This window comes from Oncorhynchus mykiss, chromosome 25, assembly GCF_057628025.1.
Source record: "Oncorhynchus mykiss isolate SJ-2025 chromosome 25, ASM5762802v1, whole genome shotgun sequence".
In the NCBI taxonomy this organism is placed as follows: domain Eukaryota; kingdom Metazoa; phylum Chordata; class Actinopteri; order Salmoniformes; family Salmonidae; genus Oncorhynchus; species Oncorhynchus mykiss.
In genome coordinates, this window is record NC_143046.1 from 69877755 (window position 1) to 69897875 (window position 20121).

General features: G+C 42.1%; 1 protein-coding gene across 1 annotated transcript in view; it reads right to left on the bottom strand.

Annotated features, from left to right (window-relative positions):
* Nucleotides 1–4047: 4047 nt before the first annotated feature.
* Nucleotides 4048–20121, bottom strand: part of LOC110505663 (leucine-rich repeat and immunoglobulin-like domain-containing nogo receptor-interacting protein 2) — a 37909-nt gene continuing 21835 nt past the window's right edge. The window contains exon 2 of the mRNA XM_021585041.3: nt 4048–7333. Within this exon, the coding sequence (XP_021440716.3) occupies nt 5427–7262 (1836 nt within the window). The 5' untranslated portion in view covers nt 7263–7333 and the 3' untranslated portion in view covers nt 4048–5426. The remainder of the gene's footprint in view (nt 7334–20121) is intronic.

Consider the following 20121-nt stretch of genomic DNA (forward strand, 5'->3'; position numbering starts at 1 on the left):
GCAAAAAGTCACACTCGCTAATTAATCATTCATACATTAAAACTTGGAGACGAACTGCAGCGCAGCTTTAAATGATTTCATAATACATTGATATTAATTTCATAATTATGTTAATTTCGTACTCATCTCCAGTCTCTCTCTCGCCCTTTGTCCTTTTAAGTAAGATATATCCTAGTGTTCTAAAAGCTGTCACACTGTGATGCGTATCTAAATATGCACCCATTGTTCAGTTGCCTATAGGGTTATGTTATCACACAGCCAGGGCATGTTCGTATCCAAGCCCAGAGGACATCCCTAATGTGATTGTAGTCCTCTGCAATCGAGCACAAATCACATCCCTAGCCTCAGGCGCTCTCTCTCTCTCTCTCTCTCTCTCTCTATATATATATATATATATATATATATATATATATGTGTGTGTGTGTGTGTGTGTGTGTGTGTGTGTGTGTGTGTGTGTGTAATGCTCAGGGGGGTCCTATACTCTTGGAGCCCAAAGTAATTAGTAAGGGGGAATCATCCTGATTTGAATATGCTTAAGGAGTAAGAACCAGGGCTTGATGACATCATAGTGGACTCTCCCTCCAATGCTTTCCTTGTGTGTAAATCCACATTCTGATAAACAACGTCAATGTATGATGCGATGCTCTTCGATCCTTTTATTGCTCTCATCTTTCACAGTATGCATCTTACTGACACTTGCCACAAGCCTTGTTTTAATGGGGAATTGCACAGGAAAGCAGTGAGGTTTGTGATCTAGACCCTTTGTGGGGTTAAGCAGGAAGCTCAAGCTAATGGCGTGCTTGGGGTCTCATTCTAAGTACAGCTGAGGACGTAATTCTGCCAGGCTGCATGCTATTAAACCAGTTTAATGATAGGACAGATAAAAGATTTCTGCCTAAATATACATAACCAAACATAATTATTTTTTATGATTTCTTTCCTATTCAACAAAAGTGGGACAATAGCTAGGTCTTGAAATGACTGAAAGGCTTTCTAAAGACAATACAAGTCAAAAGCTTGGACACACCTAATCATTGAAGGGTTTTTCTTTATTTTATACTATTTTTACTAATAATAGTGAAGACATCAAAACTATGAAAAAACACATACGGAATCATGTAGTAACCAACAAAGTGTTAACAAATCAAAATATATTTTAGATTTGAGATTCTTCAAAGTAGCCACCCTTTGCCTTGATGACAGCTTTGCACACTCTTGGCATTCTCTCAACCAGCTTCACATGGAATGCTTTCCCAACAGTTCCCACATATGCTGAGCACTTGTTGAATCCTTTTCCTTCACTGCGGTCAAACTCATCCCAAACTCCTCCCAAACCATCTCAATTCGGTTGAGGTTGGGTGATTGTGGAGGTCATCTGATGCAGCATTCCATCACTCTCTATGGTCAAAAAGCCCTTACACAGCCTGGAGGTGTGTTTTGGGGTCATTGTCTTGTTGAGAAACAAATGATAGTCCCACTAAGTGCGAACCAGATGGGATGGCGTATTGCTGCAGAATGCTGTGGTAGCCAAGTGTACCTTGAATTCTAAATAAATCACAGATTGTGTCACCAGCAAAGCACCCCCACACCGCCTCCTCCATGCTTCACGGTGGGAACCACACATGCAGAGATAATCCATTCACCTACTCTGTGTCTCACAAAGACACAACGGTTGGAACCAAAAATCTCAGATTTGGACTCACCAGACCAAAGGACAAATTTCCACCAGTCTAATGTTCATTGCTCATGTTTCTTGGCCCAAGCAAGTCTCGTCCTCTTATTGGTGTCCTTTAGTAGTGGTTTCTTTGCAGAAATTCGACCCTGAAGGCCTGATTTACACAGTCTCCTCTGACCAGTTAATGTTGATGTGTCTGTTCCTTAAACTCTGTGAAGCATTTATTTGGGCTGCAATTTCTGTGGCTGGTAACTCTAATGAACTTATCCTCTGCAAAGGAGGTAACTCTGGGTCTTCCTTTCCTGTGGCCGTCCTCATGAGAGCCAGTTTCATAATAGCACTTGATGGTTTTTGCAACTGCACTTGAAGAAACTTTCAAAGTTCTTGGAAATTTCCAGATTGACTGACCTTCATGTCTTAAAATAATGATGGACTGTCATTTCTCTTTGCTTATTGGAGCTGTTCTTGCCATAATATGGACTTGGTCTTTTACCAAGTAGGACTATCTTCTGTATACCACCCCTACCTTGTTAAAGCACAACTGATTGGCTCAAACGCATTAAGAAGGAAAGAAATTCCACAAATTAACTTTTAACAAGGCATACCTGTTAATTGAAATTCATTCCAGGTGACTACCTCATGAAGCTGGTTGAGAGAATGCCAAGAGTGTGCAAAGCTGTCATCAAGCAAAGGGTGGCTACTTTGAAGAATCTAAAATCAGTTTTTGGTTACTACATGTATTATTTCATAGTTTTGATGTCTTCACTATTATTATTCAATGTAGAAAATAGTAAAACAAAAAAAAAAGAAAAACCCTTAAATGAGTAGGTGTGTCCAAACTTTTGACAAGTACTGTATAGTAACAATGAAATTATAAAACACTTACTGTAAAATTTCAGATTTCTTACAACTGTAAATAAATAAATACATAGTGACAGTACAATTAACCAATATTGGCACTATTTGAGGGGCACAGAGACACCATTCAAATGTGTGCAGACTCATTACAACTTCAGCTTTAAGGACTAAGTGATTTCTTCCGTCTATGATCAAGAGAAAGTGTTATTGTTTCCATTCTATTAAATCATTTTTTTTTCATGTTGAGAGCTCTAAATGCTCTAAATGTTGAGAATATCACAGTAGCTGGATCCGCTAGACTGTTACCGTTCATATGCCGTCTCACAGGCTGGCCTCACTCTGTCTTTCCTAGTTATCACAGCCATAAACCCCGCAAATTTCTACAATGTATCTTCTTAAAATGTGATTTTAAACCTAACCTTAACCACACTGCCTACCCCAAACCTTAATTTAAGTCCAAAAAGCAACAAAAACAAAAATCATGAATTGATTGAATCACTCCCTATGCAAATGTAGGCTGTGAAACCTGACACTTTCCATACAGCTCCAGTAGGAGAGTGAAAGGGAAGGCACAGGACCCTACAGCATTCACAGTGCGCTTTTGTACACACAAATGTCAATCAGAACCGGTCCAAAAATGCTCAAAATCTTTAATAACAGCATGGATGCCATTCGTGTTGTAGGTGATATTATTTGGTCTGTCTCTTTTTAAAAAAGCTTTAAGAAGTGGTTTTGAATGTTTCCCTGCATTATTTTCTATTAAATTTCACTGCAGGCACAATATGCTCGCTATAATCCATGTAGACACCAAGTTTAATCATAGGCATAAAATAAAGCTAATAACAATGTTTCCTCCCCAGATAGCAAAGCACGCTTAGCACCAATCATTAAAGCACTGATTACCAAATCCTCTTCATCTAGAGAAATGGCCTACGGAAATTAGAGTAATATTATCCATGTGGTATTTCTTTCTCCCCATTGTTTACTGGAGCCCTCTTTCTTTCCCAAGTTGTGGAGAAACCACTGTAACAAAAGTGATAAAAGCCCATCGGTGGGACTTTGATCTTGTCTTCTTGAATATTCCCTGTGCCGACTCCAAAGATAGAACTACTTTTAGCCATTAACGTGATAGCATCAAGTGCACCCTTCACAGATCTCTGTAAAGAGAAGGGTGCTGAACGAAGACATCAGGAGCAGCTACATTTATCAGATTTTCAGGAGAGATTCAGGCTCGTCGGGTATAGTAGGTGTGGTTTAAGAAGTGTTGAATTAAACATCTGGTGGGAAATGAAAATATTCCCATTTGTCACCTTTCCTTGGCCTGCGTCATAGGCTACAACCAATCTATATCCTTGCTACAACACACCATGTTGGTTTCTAGTTCACATTTTTCTAAGGAGTCTGCACATCTGTGGTTTGCTATTACAAATGTTTGAGACATCAAGTAAAATTGTAAAAATTAAAGTAAAAAGTACTGATATGACATTGGAAATGACAAAATTACCACATAAAGCTGTATGATTACGATTTATTTCCGTTTGAAAATATACCCATAAATTTATCATATGAAAACATTTATACAACCTTTAACATTGTATCACACATATTGACACGCACATCCCTGCATTTACAAAGAGTTGCCCTTAATACATCCTTAATATATATATATATATTTTTTTTACAGTTAAAACATATCAACAAAAACACCACAACCTTCAAATGTCATCAATTAAATACCCAGAAACCCCTTTTAGCCCATGGGAGGCCTCAGGACATGCCAGCTTGAAGCATTGGGATAAAGAAATTAAGAGGGGATACAATACAACACATAACTCAACAGGGCTGAGATTTGTCCTGTTCCAAGGGGGACATTGGTCAGTAAATCTTTGCTATTGTGTCTAGTCTTGTCACTGACCGTTTTTTTATGTTACATCAGGGGAATTTGCTGACAGGAAAATCTGCCATTGATTTACAAGGTAATAAAAGGGGATTTAACATACAAATTTTATCACCTGTGGTCTTTTTCCAAGCAATAACCAACATTTTCAGCTGCTACTATTTCTTCAGCAAGACGTTGTCTTGTGTTTTTCTAGTGATTTGAGCTGAAATCCCACTTAAAGTTGTAAATATCGTGTGTATAAATGTTCCTTGAGTTGAAGGTTGATTTGCTAAAATCCCTCTATGCCTATCTTGAGGTGGTACAAAGGGAAACAATGACCTAGTTGAAAATATATGCAACAGGTCTCTTGGATAATGTTTGGAGGGATTTGCATGTGCATACAAACATACGTTATTTTACTGAACAGTGACAATACTGTTGTTACAATGAATTAACAAATACAAAGGCAGGTCAAACAACTTTGGACCCTATTATCCTGGATGATTACCCTGTCACACAACAAAGGCAGTACACATACACGCACGCGCACACACACTCACACCTGCAGCTCAGATGGTTATTAGACACAATTTACTCCAGACATGGCAGAGCAATGATAGCTCCACTGTCATCGCAACTTCTCCCGTCGCTCCAAGAGACTTCCTTTCTCACCTTGGTGTCACGCGAGTCTACAACATCATTAGTCATTACATCACCATCTAGAACATGCCCAGCGGTGTATCACTGCATCACTGTCATATTGATATGTGGATTATATAGTATTATATCCAGTGTATTGTATGATTACATCATTTTATATAAACACGTCCACAGTATCATTGATAACTTTTCTATCAACATGTCCACTGAATCACTAGATCATCTTCATATCAACACCACTACATCGGTACATCACTTCCATTTTCACGACTCCACTGTATCAAATAAATATTTGCAAATGAGATGCACTGTATTTTGTTTGTTACTATCACATGAGTTGGTCCGTTTGTTCAATTAAATCATTTTCATGTTGACTCGTCTGGGCCCGCTTGTCTCAGTTGCCTCAGCTGCTGTCCCGTTCGATTTGCGGGGAACGTACTCCATGTCAAAGTTGCTCTTGTGCCTTCCCTTCCCACGACTCCATGCAAACAGGAGCAGGAAACAGAAAATGACCACGCCCAGGAAGGACAGGCAGCCCATTGCTGTGGAGATGATGATGGTCTTCAGGTCTATGGGGTTTGTCATATTGTACAGGACGGTCCCGTTGGCCCAGGTCCCGTTGGAGTCTGCCAAGAGTCCAATCTTGTTGGCGTAGAGCGATGTGTCGCTGATGCCCAGGCTCTTCACTGCCAGCGAGGCCGACAGGCTGGCGTTGCCCGCCGCATTGCTGGCCACACACAGGTACACGCCACTATCGTGCAGCTCTGCAGCCTTGATCTCCAGGGTGCCGTCGGTATGGACCGTCACTCTACCGGTGCTTTTCACTGTGACATACTGTCTGTGTGGCGTCACCCAGGCCATGGAGGGCCGAGGAGCCCCGTCTGCAATGCAGTTGAGCCGAACAGGCTTCCCCTCATCTGCCAGCAGCAGCTGGGTGGTGTTGGGCCCAATCCGGGGCTTGGTGCAGATCACATACCGTGTCACCAGTGGCTCCTTGAGGTCCAGCAGGGGTTTCCCACGGAGGCGCTCAGGGGCACTGCACTCGGGCTGGGGGTCAGGGAGCTGCAGAAAGGGTGGTTTCCGGCCACTCAGCAGCCATAGGAGCCGGCAGTCGCACACCAGTGGGTTCCCCCCTATGAGCAGCGTCTGCAGGCTGTCAGGGGACTTGAACACAGCTCGCTCCACTGAGTCCAGCTGATTGTGGGACACGTCCAACACATGTAGTGCTGGGAGGCCCAGGAAGGCCAGGGGTTCAATGTAAACCAGTTGAGCTCCTCGCAGGTGCAACTCCTGCAGTCGCGGAAGCTGGTCTAGCACCCCTTGCTGGATGTGCTGGATGTGGCAGAAGGACAGGTTGAGGTGCGTGAGGTAGGGCAGGTTGCGTAGAGCATGGCCGGGGAAGGAAGACAAGTTGGTATTGGTGACAGAGAGCGTGGTGAGGTTGAGGCTGTGTAGTGACAGAGCGGGTAAGACTTCCAACCAGGGCCAGTAGTCGATCTCCAGGTGGCGAAGACGGGGAAGTCTCTTGAAGGAATAGGGCTTCAGGGTGCCGATGCCCAAGTGGCGCAGGCGGAGCTCCACCAGGCTGTGCAGGTGACCCAGGGCGTCGGTGGGCACCACAGTCAGGTTGCAGCGCTCCAGGGTGAGGCTCTGTAGGCCCAGCAGGCCAGTGAAGGCCCTCTGGGAGATGAACACCAGCTCATTGTCGCCTACCTCCAGGGACATCAGCCTCCGAAGGTCCTGGAAGCCATGGTCCAGCAGCACCACCAGCCTGTTGTGGCTGAGGTCCAGACTTGTGAGGTTGGCCAGGCCGGAGAGCACGCCGGCAGGGACCAGCTGGAGGAGGTTGCTGTGGAAGTTCAGCGAGCGCAGGGAGAGCTGAAATTTGAAGGAGCCCGGTTCGACCACGCCAATCAGGTTATCGCTGAGGTCCAGATCCTCCAGTTGTAGGAAGGAGGAGAAGTTGTCTGGGGTGATGCTCCGCAGCTTGTTCTTGCTCAGGTCCAGAAGCCGGGTCTCGATGGGGATGCCCTCAGGGATGGTGGGCAGGCGCTTGCGATGGCAGCTGACTGACTTGGTCTGGGCGGAGCAATCACAGCGGGCAGGGCAGCCCATGGCGCAGCTAGCCAGCAGTAGCAGCAGAGCCCCACCCAGAAGAGGGTGGCAGTGGTACAGGGCGGAGCGCCGCATAACTTTTACCCACGCTGCCCTCTGTTACGACACAGCTTCGTATCCATGCAGACCACCATCACTGTATAGCCCTGCAACACAAAAACACACACAGGGAGGAGTGCATTAGAATACCTAACATGAATTATCCTGCAAAATAGCACTGTTAGTTATACAAAGCTTTACTGCCAACAAAGCTTTACCCTGATGCTATCTTTCCCCCACCATGCATCACTCTGTTTTCCATTTCTTGCTCTCTCTCCGTCCTTTCTCAACCTTTCTTTCCCATCACACTATCCACACTTTTCTTCTTTTATGAGCAGTATTTTTTTCTGCCAAAAGGAATTAAACTTAAATTTAAATCAAATCAAACTTAATTTAAAGTGCATTAAAACACCAATACACTTTACGGAAAATGGGCAATAACATTGAGCTGCACCAGCTGTCAGAGCAGCTCACAGATTACTGCACCTGTACATAGCCCATATATAATTTAGCCCAAACAACTACTTCTTTCCCTACTGTATATATTTTATTTATTTATTTTGCTCCTTTGCACCCCATTATTTTTATTTCTACTTTGTACATTCTTCCATTGCAAATCTACCATTCCAGTGTTTTACTTGCTATATTGTATTTACTTTGCCACCATGGCCTTTTTTTTGCCTTTACCTCCCTTATCTCACCTCATTTGCTTACATCGTATATAGACTTGTTTCTACTGTATTATTGACTGTATGTTTGTTTTACTCCATGTGTAACTCTGTGTCGTTGTATGTGTCAAACTGCTTTGCTTTATCTTGGTCAGGTCGCAATTGCAAATGAGAACTTGTTCTCAACTTGCCTACCTGGTTAAATAAAGGTGTTCTCAACTTGCCTACCTGGTTAAATAAAGGTTTTCTCAACTTGCCTACCTGGTTAAATAAAGTTAAAATAAACAAATAAATAAAAAAGTGGGACAGCTGATGCAAAATGTAAATACTAATCAATGTGTAAGCAAAAGGTTGAAGGGTATCTAGTGTGTTAAAAAACAAGGAGCAAGTTGTTCTAAGGCTTGTGGCCTAGATTGACCCTGGTCACATCATAAAGACTAGGCAGAAACCCTATTGGATGCAAGGAGGTGGGTGACAGGTGTTGACCCAGGGGCAATTCTGTTCCCCCAGGAGCCGCACTTTTAAATAGAGAAGGATGGGAAAACCCCTCCTATAGAAAACAGGTTGTTGGCATAGCAGATGGTCTGAGACGTTTACCTGAACGTCTCTGTTTTGTATTCTGTTAACCTTGCCTATTATGGATCATAGTCTGGCTATTCTGTCCTGTTACACATTTTTTTAAAGAATAAAGCATAGGCTGTATAGCAAAACACTGTAACGCAGTTTAGGATTGGTAGCAGCACACATTGTCAAATCATTGCAAACAAGCACAAAACACTGCAGAGGTGAGCATAAATACAGATATATGTGTATATGCTGCTGCTGAGGTGAGTAACAATTTTATTTACCGTTATTTAACTAGGCAAGTCAGTTAAGAACAAGTTCTTATTTTCAATGACAGCCTAGGAACAGTGGGTTAACTGCCTGTTCAGGGGCAGAACACCAGATTTGTACCTTGTCAGCTTGGGGATTTGAACTTGCAACCTTCCAGTTACTAGTCCAAAGCTCTAACCACTAGGCTACACTGCCGCCCAATCACTAAATAGATGGGCCGAGTATATACATACATACATACATACGTACGTCATACACACAGCACTCACCCCTCTCCCCGACTCTGAACAGCTGCACTCTGGTGTCTTCCCTCCCATTCTTCTCCCTTTCCCACACTATATATCTGCTGCTGCTTCTCTACTGTTCTCTCATCTTCTGGTCCTAATTTTTCACACCCCTTCCTCCCTCCTTTTTTCTCTTTCTCTCTCTCGTCGTCATTGCTCGTCGTCATTGCCTGGGAGAAGCCCCATACTCTCCATTTTCCATTCCCCGCAGGCTGTGTTTTATCGATCGTGACACAGATCAGATGCCAGGAATGTATCCTTTTAACAAAGAGCAGGCTGTTGCCATAGCAACCACAAACCCTCCCTCCCATCCCCTCTTTGTGGTCTGCCAATCAAATTAATGAAAAAGAATAAAGGAAAAAACATTATTTGAATATATTTAAAATAGTTGCTTCATTAACTTGTAAGCATCAAGTTTACAGTCTCTCAACTGTCAGCCTGCCTGGCTATTTGTCGAGCTGTCTGATTGCCTATCCCTCTGTTGGTCTCTGGGTATCTATCTACCTTTCTTAAAGTCTGTCTGGGTCTTCTTATTGGTCTGCCTTTACCTATCTGGTACCTGTCTGTCTGTCTCTCTTGAGACTGTGTATGTGTGTGTGTCTGTCTGTGTGCCAATTAGTATTTCCGACAATCTGTCAGTGAGTCTAAGTCTGTCTCTGGATCTGTTCAACTACCTGTCTCTATCAGTCTATCAAGTTACCAGTCTATACATCTCACTGCTGGTGTATCTATTGGTCTGTACAGAATGTCGTGTCAATTAGTCAGTCTTTCTAACAGGATGCCAGTGTGCTTGGTCTGGTCTGGCACATCCTGACTCCCTTGGAGCTGTGCCATACTTTTAGAGCCCGTTGGACCACCAGACTTGTTGGACAGTGGAAAACATACCTGAGAAGGCAGGGTAAGAAGAGAAGGGTAAGGAGTCATTCAGTAGGGCAGACCCACAGGGTATAGAGCTTTTTGGGATTATGTTTAGAATTGGATTAGAGACGCAGTGAAACTGTAGAAAATCTGACAGGCGAATGAGAGCCTAGGGGAGACGCATGAGTCACGGTGGGAGAGAGAGAGGAGAGAGAGAGAGAGAAATGCAGACAAAGATAACAGGAAATATGTAAAGAATGGAGGCAGTGCAAAGCCTGTGGTAGATTGGATGAAAGCTTAATTTGCTTGCTGAGTTCATTGGAGTTTTATAATGTGATTCATTCCAGCAACACAAGTGTAATGAATTTTATAAGAACCTGCAGATACTTCTAGATTCTGAATTATATTACACTATATATATGTATATATATCACACAAAGGTATGTGGACACCCCTTCAAATTGAGGGATTTAGCTATCATAGCCAAACCCATTGCTGACAGGTGTATAACATCGAGCACACAGTCATGCAATCTCTATAGACAAACATTGGCAGTAGAATGGCCTTACTGAAGAGCTCAGTGACTTTCAACATGGCCCTGTGCCACCTTTCCAACAAGTCAGTTAATCAAATTTCTGCCCTGCTAGAGCTGCCCCGGTCAACTGTACGGGCTGTTATTGTGAAGTTGAAACATCTAGGAGAAACAACGGCTCAACAGCGAAGTAGTAGGCCACACAAGCTAACAGAACAGCACCCCGAAGTGTTGAAGTACGTAAAAATTATCTGTCCTCGGTTGCAACACTCACTAACGAGTTCCAAACTGACTCTGAAAGCAACGTCAGCACAATAACTGTTCATCGTGAGATTCATGAAATGGGTATGAATCACGGTTTTTCATGGTTCGGGCTAGGCACCCTAGTTCCAGTGAAGGGAAATCTTAATGCTACAGCATACAATGACATTCTAGACTATTCTGTGCTTCCAACTTTGAGGTAACAGTTTGGGGAAGCATGACAATGCCCCAGTGCACAAAACGAGGTCCATGCAGAAATGGTTTGTCGAGATCGGTGTGGAAGAACTTGACTGGCCTGCACAGATCCCTGACCTCAACCCCATTGAACACATTTGGGATGAATTGGAACGCCAACTGCGAGCCAGGCCTAATCGCCATACATCAATGTCCGACCTCACTAATGCTCTTGGCTGAATGGAAGCAAGTCCCCGCTGCAATGTTCCAACATCTAGTTGAAAGCCTTCCCAGAAGAGTAGTGGCTGTTATAGCAGCAAATAGGAGGCTGAATTTGGAATGAGATGTTTGACAAGCAGGTGCCCACATATTTTTGTTCATGTAGATTATATGAGTGCACACTCACTGACTGTGTTATTGCACAGAGACAAATCATGCCCACTTACACTACTGGTCAAAAGTTTTTTTCTTTACTTTTTACTTTTTTCTATTTTGTAGAATAATAGTGAAGACATCAAAACTATGAAATAACACATATGGAATCATGTAGTAACCAAAAAAAGTGTTAAACAAATCCAAATATATTTATATTTGAGATTCTTCAAATAGCCACACTTTGCCTTGATGACAGATTTGCACACGCTTGGCATTCTCTCAACCAGCTTCACCTGGAATGCTTTTCTAACAGTCTTGAAGGAATTCCCACATATGCTGAGCACTTGTTGGCTGCTTTTCCTTCACTCTGCAGTCCAACTCACCCCAAACCATCTGAATTTGGTTGAGGTCGGGCCAGGTCATCTGATGCAGCACTCCACCACTCTCCTTTTTGGTCAAATAGCCCTTACACAGCCTGTTGGGTCATTGTCCTGTTGAAAAACAAATTATAGTTCTACTAAGCGCAAACCAGATGGGATGGCGTATCGCCGCATAATGCTGTGGTAGTCATGCTGGTTAAGTGTGCCTTGAATTCTAAATGAATCACAGACAGTGTCACCAGCAAAGCACCCCACACCATAACACCTCCCCCTGCATGCTTTACGGTGGGAAATACACATGCGGAGATCATCCGTTCACCCACACCACATCTCACAAAGTCACAGCGGCTGGAACCAAAAATCTCACATTTGGACTACAGACAAAAGGACAGATTTCCACCAGTCTAATGTCCGTTGCTCGTGTTTTCTGGCCCAAGCAAGTCTCGTCTTCTTATTGGTGTCCTTTAGTAGTGGTTTCTTTGCAGCAATCGACCATGAAGGGCTGATCACAGTTTCCTCTGAACAGTTGATTTTGAGAAGTGTCTGTTACTGGAACTCTGTGAAGCATTTTTTTGGGCTGCGATCTGAGGTGCAGTCAACTCTAATGAACTTATCTTCAGCAGCAGAGGTAACAATTGGTCTTCCTTTCCTGTGGTGGTCTCATTAGAGCCAGTTTCATCATAGAGCTTGATGGTTTTTGCGACTTTACTTGAAGAAAAAATACATTTCTTTGCAGCGATTTGACAATGAAGGCCTGATTCACCCATTCTCCTATGAACAGTTGATGTTGAATGACCTTCATGTCTTGAAGTAATGATGGATTGTCATTTCTCTTTGCTTATTTGAGCTGATCTTGCCATAATATGGACTTGGTCTTTTACCAAATAGGGCTATCTTCTGTGTACCAACCCAACTTTGTCACAACACAACTGATTGGCTCAAAACACATTAAAGGAAACAAATTCCACAAATTAACTTTTAACAATGCACACCTGTTAATTTAAATGCATTCCAGGTGACTACCTCATGAAGCTGGTTGAGAGAATGCCAAGTGTGTGCAAAGCTGTCATCAAGGCAAAGGGTGGCTATTTGAAGAATCTCAGTGTGCACTCATACAATCTACATGAACAAAAGTATTTGGGCACCTGATTATCTCATTCCAAAATCATGGGCATTAATATGGAGTCGGCCTCCTATTTGCTGCCACAACAGCCTCGACTCTTCTGGGAAGGCTTTGGAACATTGCGGCGGGGACTTGCTTCCATTCAGCCAAGGGTGGCTACTTGAAGAATCTCAAATATAAAATATATTTTGATTTGTTTAACACTTTTTTTGGTTACTACATGATTCCATATGTGTTATTTATTTCATAGTTTTGATGTTTTCACTATTATTATACAATGTAGAAAATAGTAAAAATAATGAAAAAACCTTGAATGAGTAGGTGTTCTAAAACTTTTGACCGGTAGTGTAGTTCAATTTTACATTTTTGATCACAATTATTTGTTTCAATGTTCATACAAGCAGTATACGACATACTCTCAGAACTTCATCTCCATTTTCAAAATCAACAATCCATTTCCACTCAATTCCAGATCAGTTATATGACCAGCCAATTAGTGTTGTTGTTTTTTCTCTTTCTGACACAAGTGCACAATGCATGATAGCACAAGGAGACCCAATTAGTTCATTAGAATGAATGTTCACCAGCCATGCTTAATTATTGATTTTACAAGTAATTATTTTGGAGATTATTATTCATTTTATTGATGTGCCTGGGACTTGCTGGAGGGTATTTATTAGACCCATGTTCTGCCTTGCGTGTAGCTACAGTTCTGGCCCCAAAGAAATGCAGCAATGTGGTATCATCATACACAGTGGGGCGACTTCCTGCTTACAATAATACAATTTAAATCTGATAAGACTGACACTGTTAGCTCTTCCCATGTTGGACATGCCTCAAGAGAGGGTGCAAATCTGGAGAAGCCAATAGCAACCATCTTGGCAGATTTGAAGTTTAGATTTGAAGTTTGTTCTTGTTGTTCATCCCATTCAGTGGTGGAAAAAGTACCCAATTGTCATACTTGAGTAAAAGTAAAGATACCTTAATAGAAATTACTCAAGTAAAAGGGAAAGTCACCCAGTAAAATACTACTTGAGTAAAAGTCTAAAAGTATTGGCTTTAAATATACTTACGTATCAAAACTTAAAGTAAAAGTATAGGGGGCCTCCCGGGTGGCGCAGTGGTTAAGGGTGCTGTACTGCAGCCATCAGAGTCCCTGGGTTCGCGCCCAGGCTCTGTCATAACCAGCCGTGACCGGGAGGTCCGTGGGGCGACACACAATTGACCTAGCGTGGTTAGGGAGGGCTTGGTCAGTAGGCATGTCTCACCAAGGTTGCCAGGTGCACGGTGTAGTGGGTTGTGTATCGGAGGACGCATGACTTTCAACCTTCGTCTCTCCCGAGCCCGTACGGGATTTGTAGTGATGAGACAAGATAGTAGCTACTACAACAATTGGATACCACGAAATTGTGGAGAAAAAGGTATAAATTATTTCAAATTTGTTTAATTTATAGGGACATAATATACAATATATACAAACAAAGCATGTGTATAGTGAGTCCGCCAGATCAGAGGCAGTAGGGATGACCAGGATGTTATCTTGATAAGTATGTAGACCATTTTCCTGTGCTGCTAAGCATTCAAAATGTAACGAGTACTTTTGGGTTTCAGGGAAAATGTATGGAGTAAAAAGTACATAATGTTCTTTAGGAATGTAGTGAAATAAAAATGTATATATAGTTAAGTTAAGATACCCCCAAAAAACTACTTAATTAGTACTTTCAAGTGTTTTTATTTAAGTACTTTAATCCACTGATCCCATGAATGATGTCATATCGCTAAGTCTATCTTTTTACTCAGTAAAACTGAGGTCCAATATATAGCTCTAGTCTCAACTGTAGCTATGAACAGCTTTCTTATTTGGTTAACCCTGGCTTTTGCTATAATGTATTTGCCTTAAACAGTTATTGTGGCCATGTACTGCAGAGCACACAATATTTATACAACAGTACTGTCTCTTAATGTTAAGTTAAGCCCAATGGTTCCGTTTAGTTAATTTCCTACCATAATAGTGACATTTATAATGAGATTATTGCACATGAGTGAGTTCACATGTATGCATTTTAGCACAGCGACGTGAGCACAACCAACATGTTCTGCATGATAACACACATTCGCCTGGCTGACTTGGAGTGAGACATCATTGGGTTAGCCATAATAATTGCTCGACTTTTGGGGGAGGAGACAGGTTAAAGAAGGATTTTTAAGCCTTGAGACAATTGAAACATGGATTGTGTATATGTACAATTCATTGGGTGAATGGGCCAGACAAATGATTTAAGTGCCTTTGAACGGGGTATGCTGGTGGGTGCCAGGCGCACCCGTTTGTGTCAAGAACTGTAACAATGCTGGGTTTTTCACACTCAGCAGTTTTCAGCGTGTATCAAGAATGGTCCACCACCCAAAGGACATCCAGCCAACATGACACAACTGTAGGAAGCATTGGAGTCAACATGGGGCAGCATCCCTGTGGAATGCAGTCGACACCTTGTAGAGTCCATGCTCGAAGAATCGAGGCAGTTCTAAGGGCAAAAGGGGGGGTCCTAATGTTTGGTATACGCAGTGTATATTCTGCAGAGACAATGCATAAAAAAAACCTGACTTATACAGTTATAAATACAAGAATATATATATATATATATATATATATATATATATATATATATATAAGAATGTATATATATATAAGATTCTTATTCTTATATATATATATATATACACACAGACACACACACACACACACAGTTGGTATATATATATATAGTCGGAAGTTAATATATGCCTTAGCCAAATACATTTAAACTCAGTTTTTCACAATTCCTGACATTTAATCCTAGTAAACATTCCCTGTCTTAGGTCAGGTAGGATCACCACTTTATTTTAAGAATGTGAAATGTCAGAATAAAAGTAGTGAGAATTATTTATTTCAGCTTTTATTTCTTTCATCACATTCCCAGTAGGTTAGAAGTGTACATACAGTCAATTAGTATTTGATAGCATTGCCTTTAAATTGTTTAACTTGGGTCAAATGTTTCAGGTAACCTTCCACAAGCTTCCCACAATAAGTTGGGTGAATTTTGGCCCATTCCTCCTGACAGAGCTGGTGTAACTGAGTCAGGTTTGTAGGCCTCCTTGCTCGCACACACTTTTTCAGTTCTGCCCACAAATGTTCTATAGGATTGAGGTCAGGGCTTTGTGATGGCCACTGCAATACCTTGACTTTGTTGTCCTTAAGCCATTTTGCCACAACTTTGGAAGTATGCTTGGGGTCATTGTCCATTTGGAAAACCCATTTGCGACTAAGCTTTAACTTCCTAACTGATGTCTTGAGATGTTCCTTCAATATATCCACATAATTTTCGTCCCTCATGATGCCATCTATTTTGTGAAGTACACCAGTCCCTCCTGCAGCAAAGCACCCCCACAACATGATGCTGCCATCCCTGTGCTTCACGGTTGGGATGTTATTCTTCGGCTTGCAAGCCTCCCCCTTTTTCCTCCAAACATAACGATGGTCATTATGGCCAAACAGTTCTATTTTTGTTTCATCAGAACAGAGGTCAATTCTTCAATAAGTACGATCTTTGTCCCCATGTGCAGTTGCAAACCGTAGTCTGGCTTTTTTATGGCGGCTTTGGAGCAGTGGCTTGATGTCAATTAGCCTATCAGAAGCTTCTAAAGCCATGACATAATTTTCTGGAATTTTCAAGCTGTTTAAAGGCACAGTCAACTTATTGTATGTAAACTTCTGACCCACTGGAATGATGACACAATGAATTATAAGTGAAATAATCTGCTGTAAACAATTGTTGGAAAAATAACTTGTGTCATGCACAAAGTAGATGTCCTAACCGACTTTCCAAAACTATAGTTTGTTAACAAGAAATTTGTGGAGTGGTTGAAAAACAAGTTTTAATGACTCCAACCTAAGCGTATGTAAACTTCCGCCTTCAACTATGTGTGTGTGTACAGTCGTGGCCAAAAGTTTTGAGAATGACACAAAAAAAAAATTGAGAATGACACATTAATGACACATTGAGAATGACACATTCATTTTCAAAGTCTGCTGCCTCAGTTGGTATGATGGCAATTTGCATATACTCCAGAATGTTATGAAGAGTGATCAGATGAATTGCAAATATTTGCAGTCCCTCTTTGCCATGCAAATGAACTGAATCCCCCAAAAACATTTCCACTGCTTTCAGCCCTGCCACAAAAGGACCAGCTGACATCATGTCAGTGATTCTCTCATTAACACAGGTGTGAGTGTTGACGAGGACAAGGCTGGTGATCACTCTGTCATGCTGATTGAGTTAGAATAACAGACTGGAAGCTTCAAAAGGAGGGTGGTGCTTGGAATCATTGTTCTTCCTCTGTCAAAAATCGTTACCTGCAAGGAAACCCGTGCCATCATCATTGCTTTGCACAAAAAGGGCTTCACAGGCAAGGATATTGCTGCCAGTAAGATTGTACCTAAATCAACCATTTATCGGATCATCAAGAACTTCAAGGAGAGCGGTTCAATTGTTGTGAAGAAGGCTTCAGGACGCCCAAGAAAGTCCAGCAAGCACCAGGACCATCTCCTGAAGTTGATTCAGCTGCGGGATCGGGGCACCACCAGTACAGAGCTTGCTCAGGAATGGCAGCATGCCAGGGCGGATTGCAGAGGACTTGAAAAAGAAGTGTCAACACTACAAATATTGACTCTTTGCATCAACTTCATGTAATTGTCAATAAAAGCCTTTGACACTTATGAAATGTTGTAATTATACTTCAGTATTTCATAGTAACATCTGAAAAAAATATCTAGACACTGAAGCAGCAAACTTTGTGGAAATTAATATTTGTGTCATTCTCAAAACTTTTGGCCACAACTGTATGTATATATATATATATATATATATATATATATATATATATATATATATATACAGTTGAAGTCAGAAGTTTACATACACTTAGGTTGGAGTCATTAACTAGTTTTTCAACCACTCCACAAATGTCTTGTTAAACTATACATTTTGTAAGTCGGTTAGGACGTCTACTTTGTGCATGACACAAATTATTTTCCCAACAATTGTTTACAGACAGATTATTTCACTTATAACTCACTGTATCACAATTGAAGTGAGTCAGAAGTCTACATACATTAAGTTGACAGCTTGTAAAATTCCAGAAAACTATGTCATGGCTTTAAAAGCTTCATAGGCTAATTGGCATCATTTGAGTCAATTGGAGGTGTACCTGTGGGTGTATTTCAAGGCCTACCTTCAAACGCAGTGCCTCTTTGCTTGACATCATGGGAAAATCAAAAGAAATCAGCCAAGACCTCAGAAAAATAATTGTAGACCTCCACAAGTCTGGTTCATCCTTGGGAACAATTTCCAAATGACTGAAGGTACCGCGTTCATCTGTACAAACAATAGTATGCAAGTATAAACACCATGGGACCACGCAGCCGTCATACCGCTCAGGAAGGAGAAGCGTTCTGTCTCCTAGAGATGAACGTACTTTGGTACGAAATGTGAAAATCAATCCCAGAACAACAGAAAAGGACCTTGTGAAGATGCTGGAGGAAACGGGTACAAAATTATCTATATCCACAGTGAAACGAGTCCTATATCGACACAACCCGGAAGGCTGCTCAGCAAGGAAGAAGCCACTGCTCCAAAACCGCCATAAAAAAGCCAGACTACGGTTTACAACTGCACATGGGGACAAAGATCGTACTTATTGGAGAAATGTCCTCTGGTCTGATGAAACAAAAATAGAACTGTTTGGCCATATTGACCATCACTATGTTTGGAGGAAAAAGGGGACGCTTGCAAGCCGAAGAACACCATCCCAACTGGGAAGCACAGGGGTGGCAGCATCATGTTGTCTGGATGCTTTGCTGCAGGAGGGACTGGTGCACTTCACAAAATAGATGGCATCATGAGGGACGAAAATTATCTGGATATATTGAAGCAACGTCTCAAGACATCAGTCAGGAAGTTAAAGCTTGGTCGCAAATGGGTTTTCCAAATGGACAATGACCCCAAGCATACTTCCAAAGTTGTGGCAAAATGGCATAAGGACAACAAGGTCAAGGTATTGGAGTGTCCATCACAAAGCCCTGACCTCAATCCCATAGAGAGTTTGTGTGCAGAACTGAAAAAGTGTGTTCGAGCAAGGAGGCCTACAAACCTGACTCAGTTACACCAGCTCTGTCAGGAGGAATGGGCCAAAATTCACCCAACTTATTGTGGGAAGCTTGTGGAAGGCTAACCAAAATGTTTGACCGAAGTTAAACAATTTAAAGGCAATGATACCAAATACTATTTGAGTGTATGTAAACTTCTGACCCATTGAATGTGATGAAAGAAATAAAAGCTGAAATAAATCACTCTCTACTATTATTCTGACATTTGACATTCTTAAAATAAAGTGGTGATCCTAACTTACCTAAGACAGGGAATTATTACTAGGATTAAAATGTCAGGAATTGTGAAACTGAGTTTAAATGTATTTGGCTAAAGTGCATGTAAACTTCTGAAATCAACTGTATTTATATGTAATATATATATATATATACACACTGCTCAAAAAAATAAAGGGAACACTTAAACAACGCAATGTAACTCCAAGTCAATCACACTTCTGTGAAATCAAACTGTCCACTTAGGAAGCAACACTGATTGACAATAAATTTCACATGCTGTTGTGCAAATGGAATAGACAACAGGTGGAAATTATAGGCAATTAGCAAGACACCCTCAATAAAGGAGTGGTTCTGCAGGTGGTGACCACAGACCACTTCTCAGTTCCTATCCTTCCTGGCTGATGTTTTGGTCACTTTTGAATGCCGGCGGTGTTTTCACTCTAGTGGTAGCATGAGACAGAGTCTACAACCCACACAAGTGGCTCAGGTAGTGCAGCTCATCCAGGATGGCACATCAATGCGAGCTGTGGCAAGAAGGTTTGCTGTGTCTGTCAGCGTAGTGTCCAGAGCATGGAGGCGCTACCAGGAGACAGGCCAGTACATCAGGAGACGTGGAGGAGGCCGTAGGAGGGCAACAACCCAGCAGCAGGACCGCTACCTCCGCCTTTGTGCAAGGAGGAGCAGGAGGAGCACTGCCAGAGCCCTGCCAAATGACCTCCAGCAGGCCACAAATGTGCATGTGTCTGCTCAAACGGTCAGAAACAGACTCCATGAGGGTGGTATGAGGGCCCGACGTCCAGAGGTGGGGTTGTGCTTACAGCCCAACACCGTGCAGGACGTTTGGCATTTGCCAGAGAACACCAAGATTGGCAAATTCGCCACTGGCGCCCTGTGCTCTTCACAGAAGAAAGCAGGTTCACACTGAGCACATGTGACAGATGTGACAGAGTCTGGAGACGCCGTGGAGAACGTTCTGCTGCCTGCA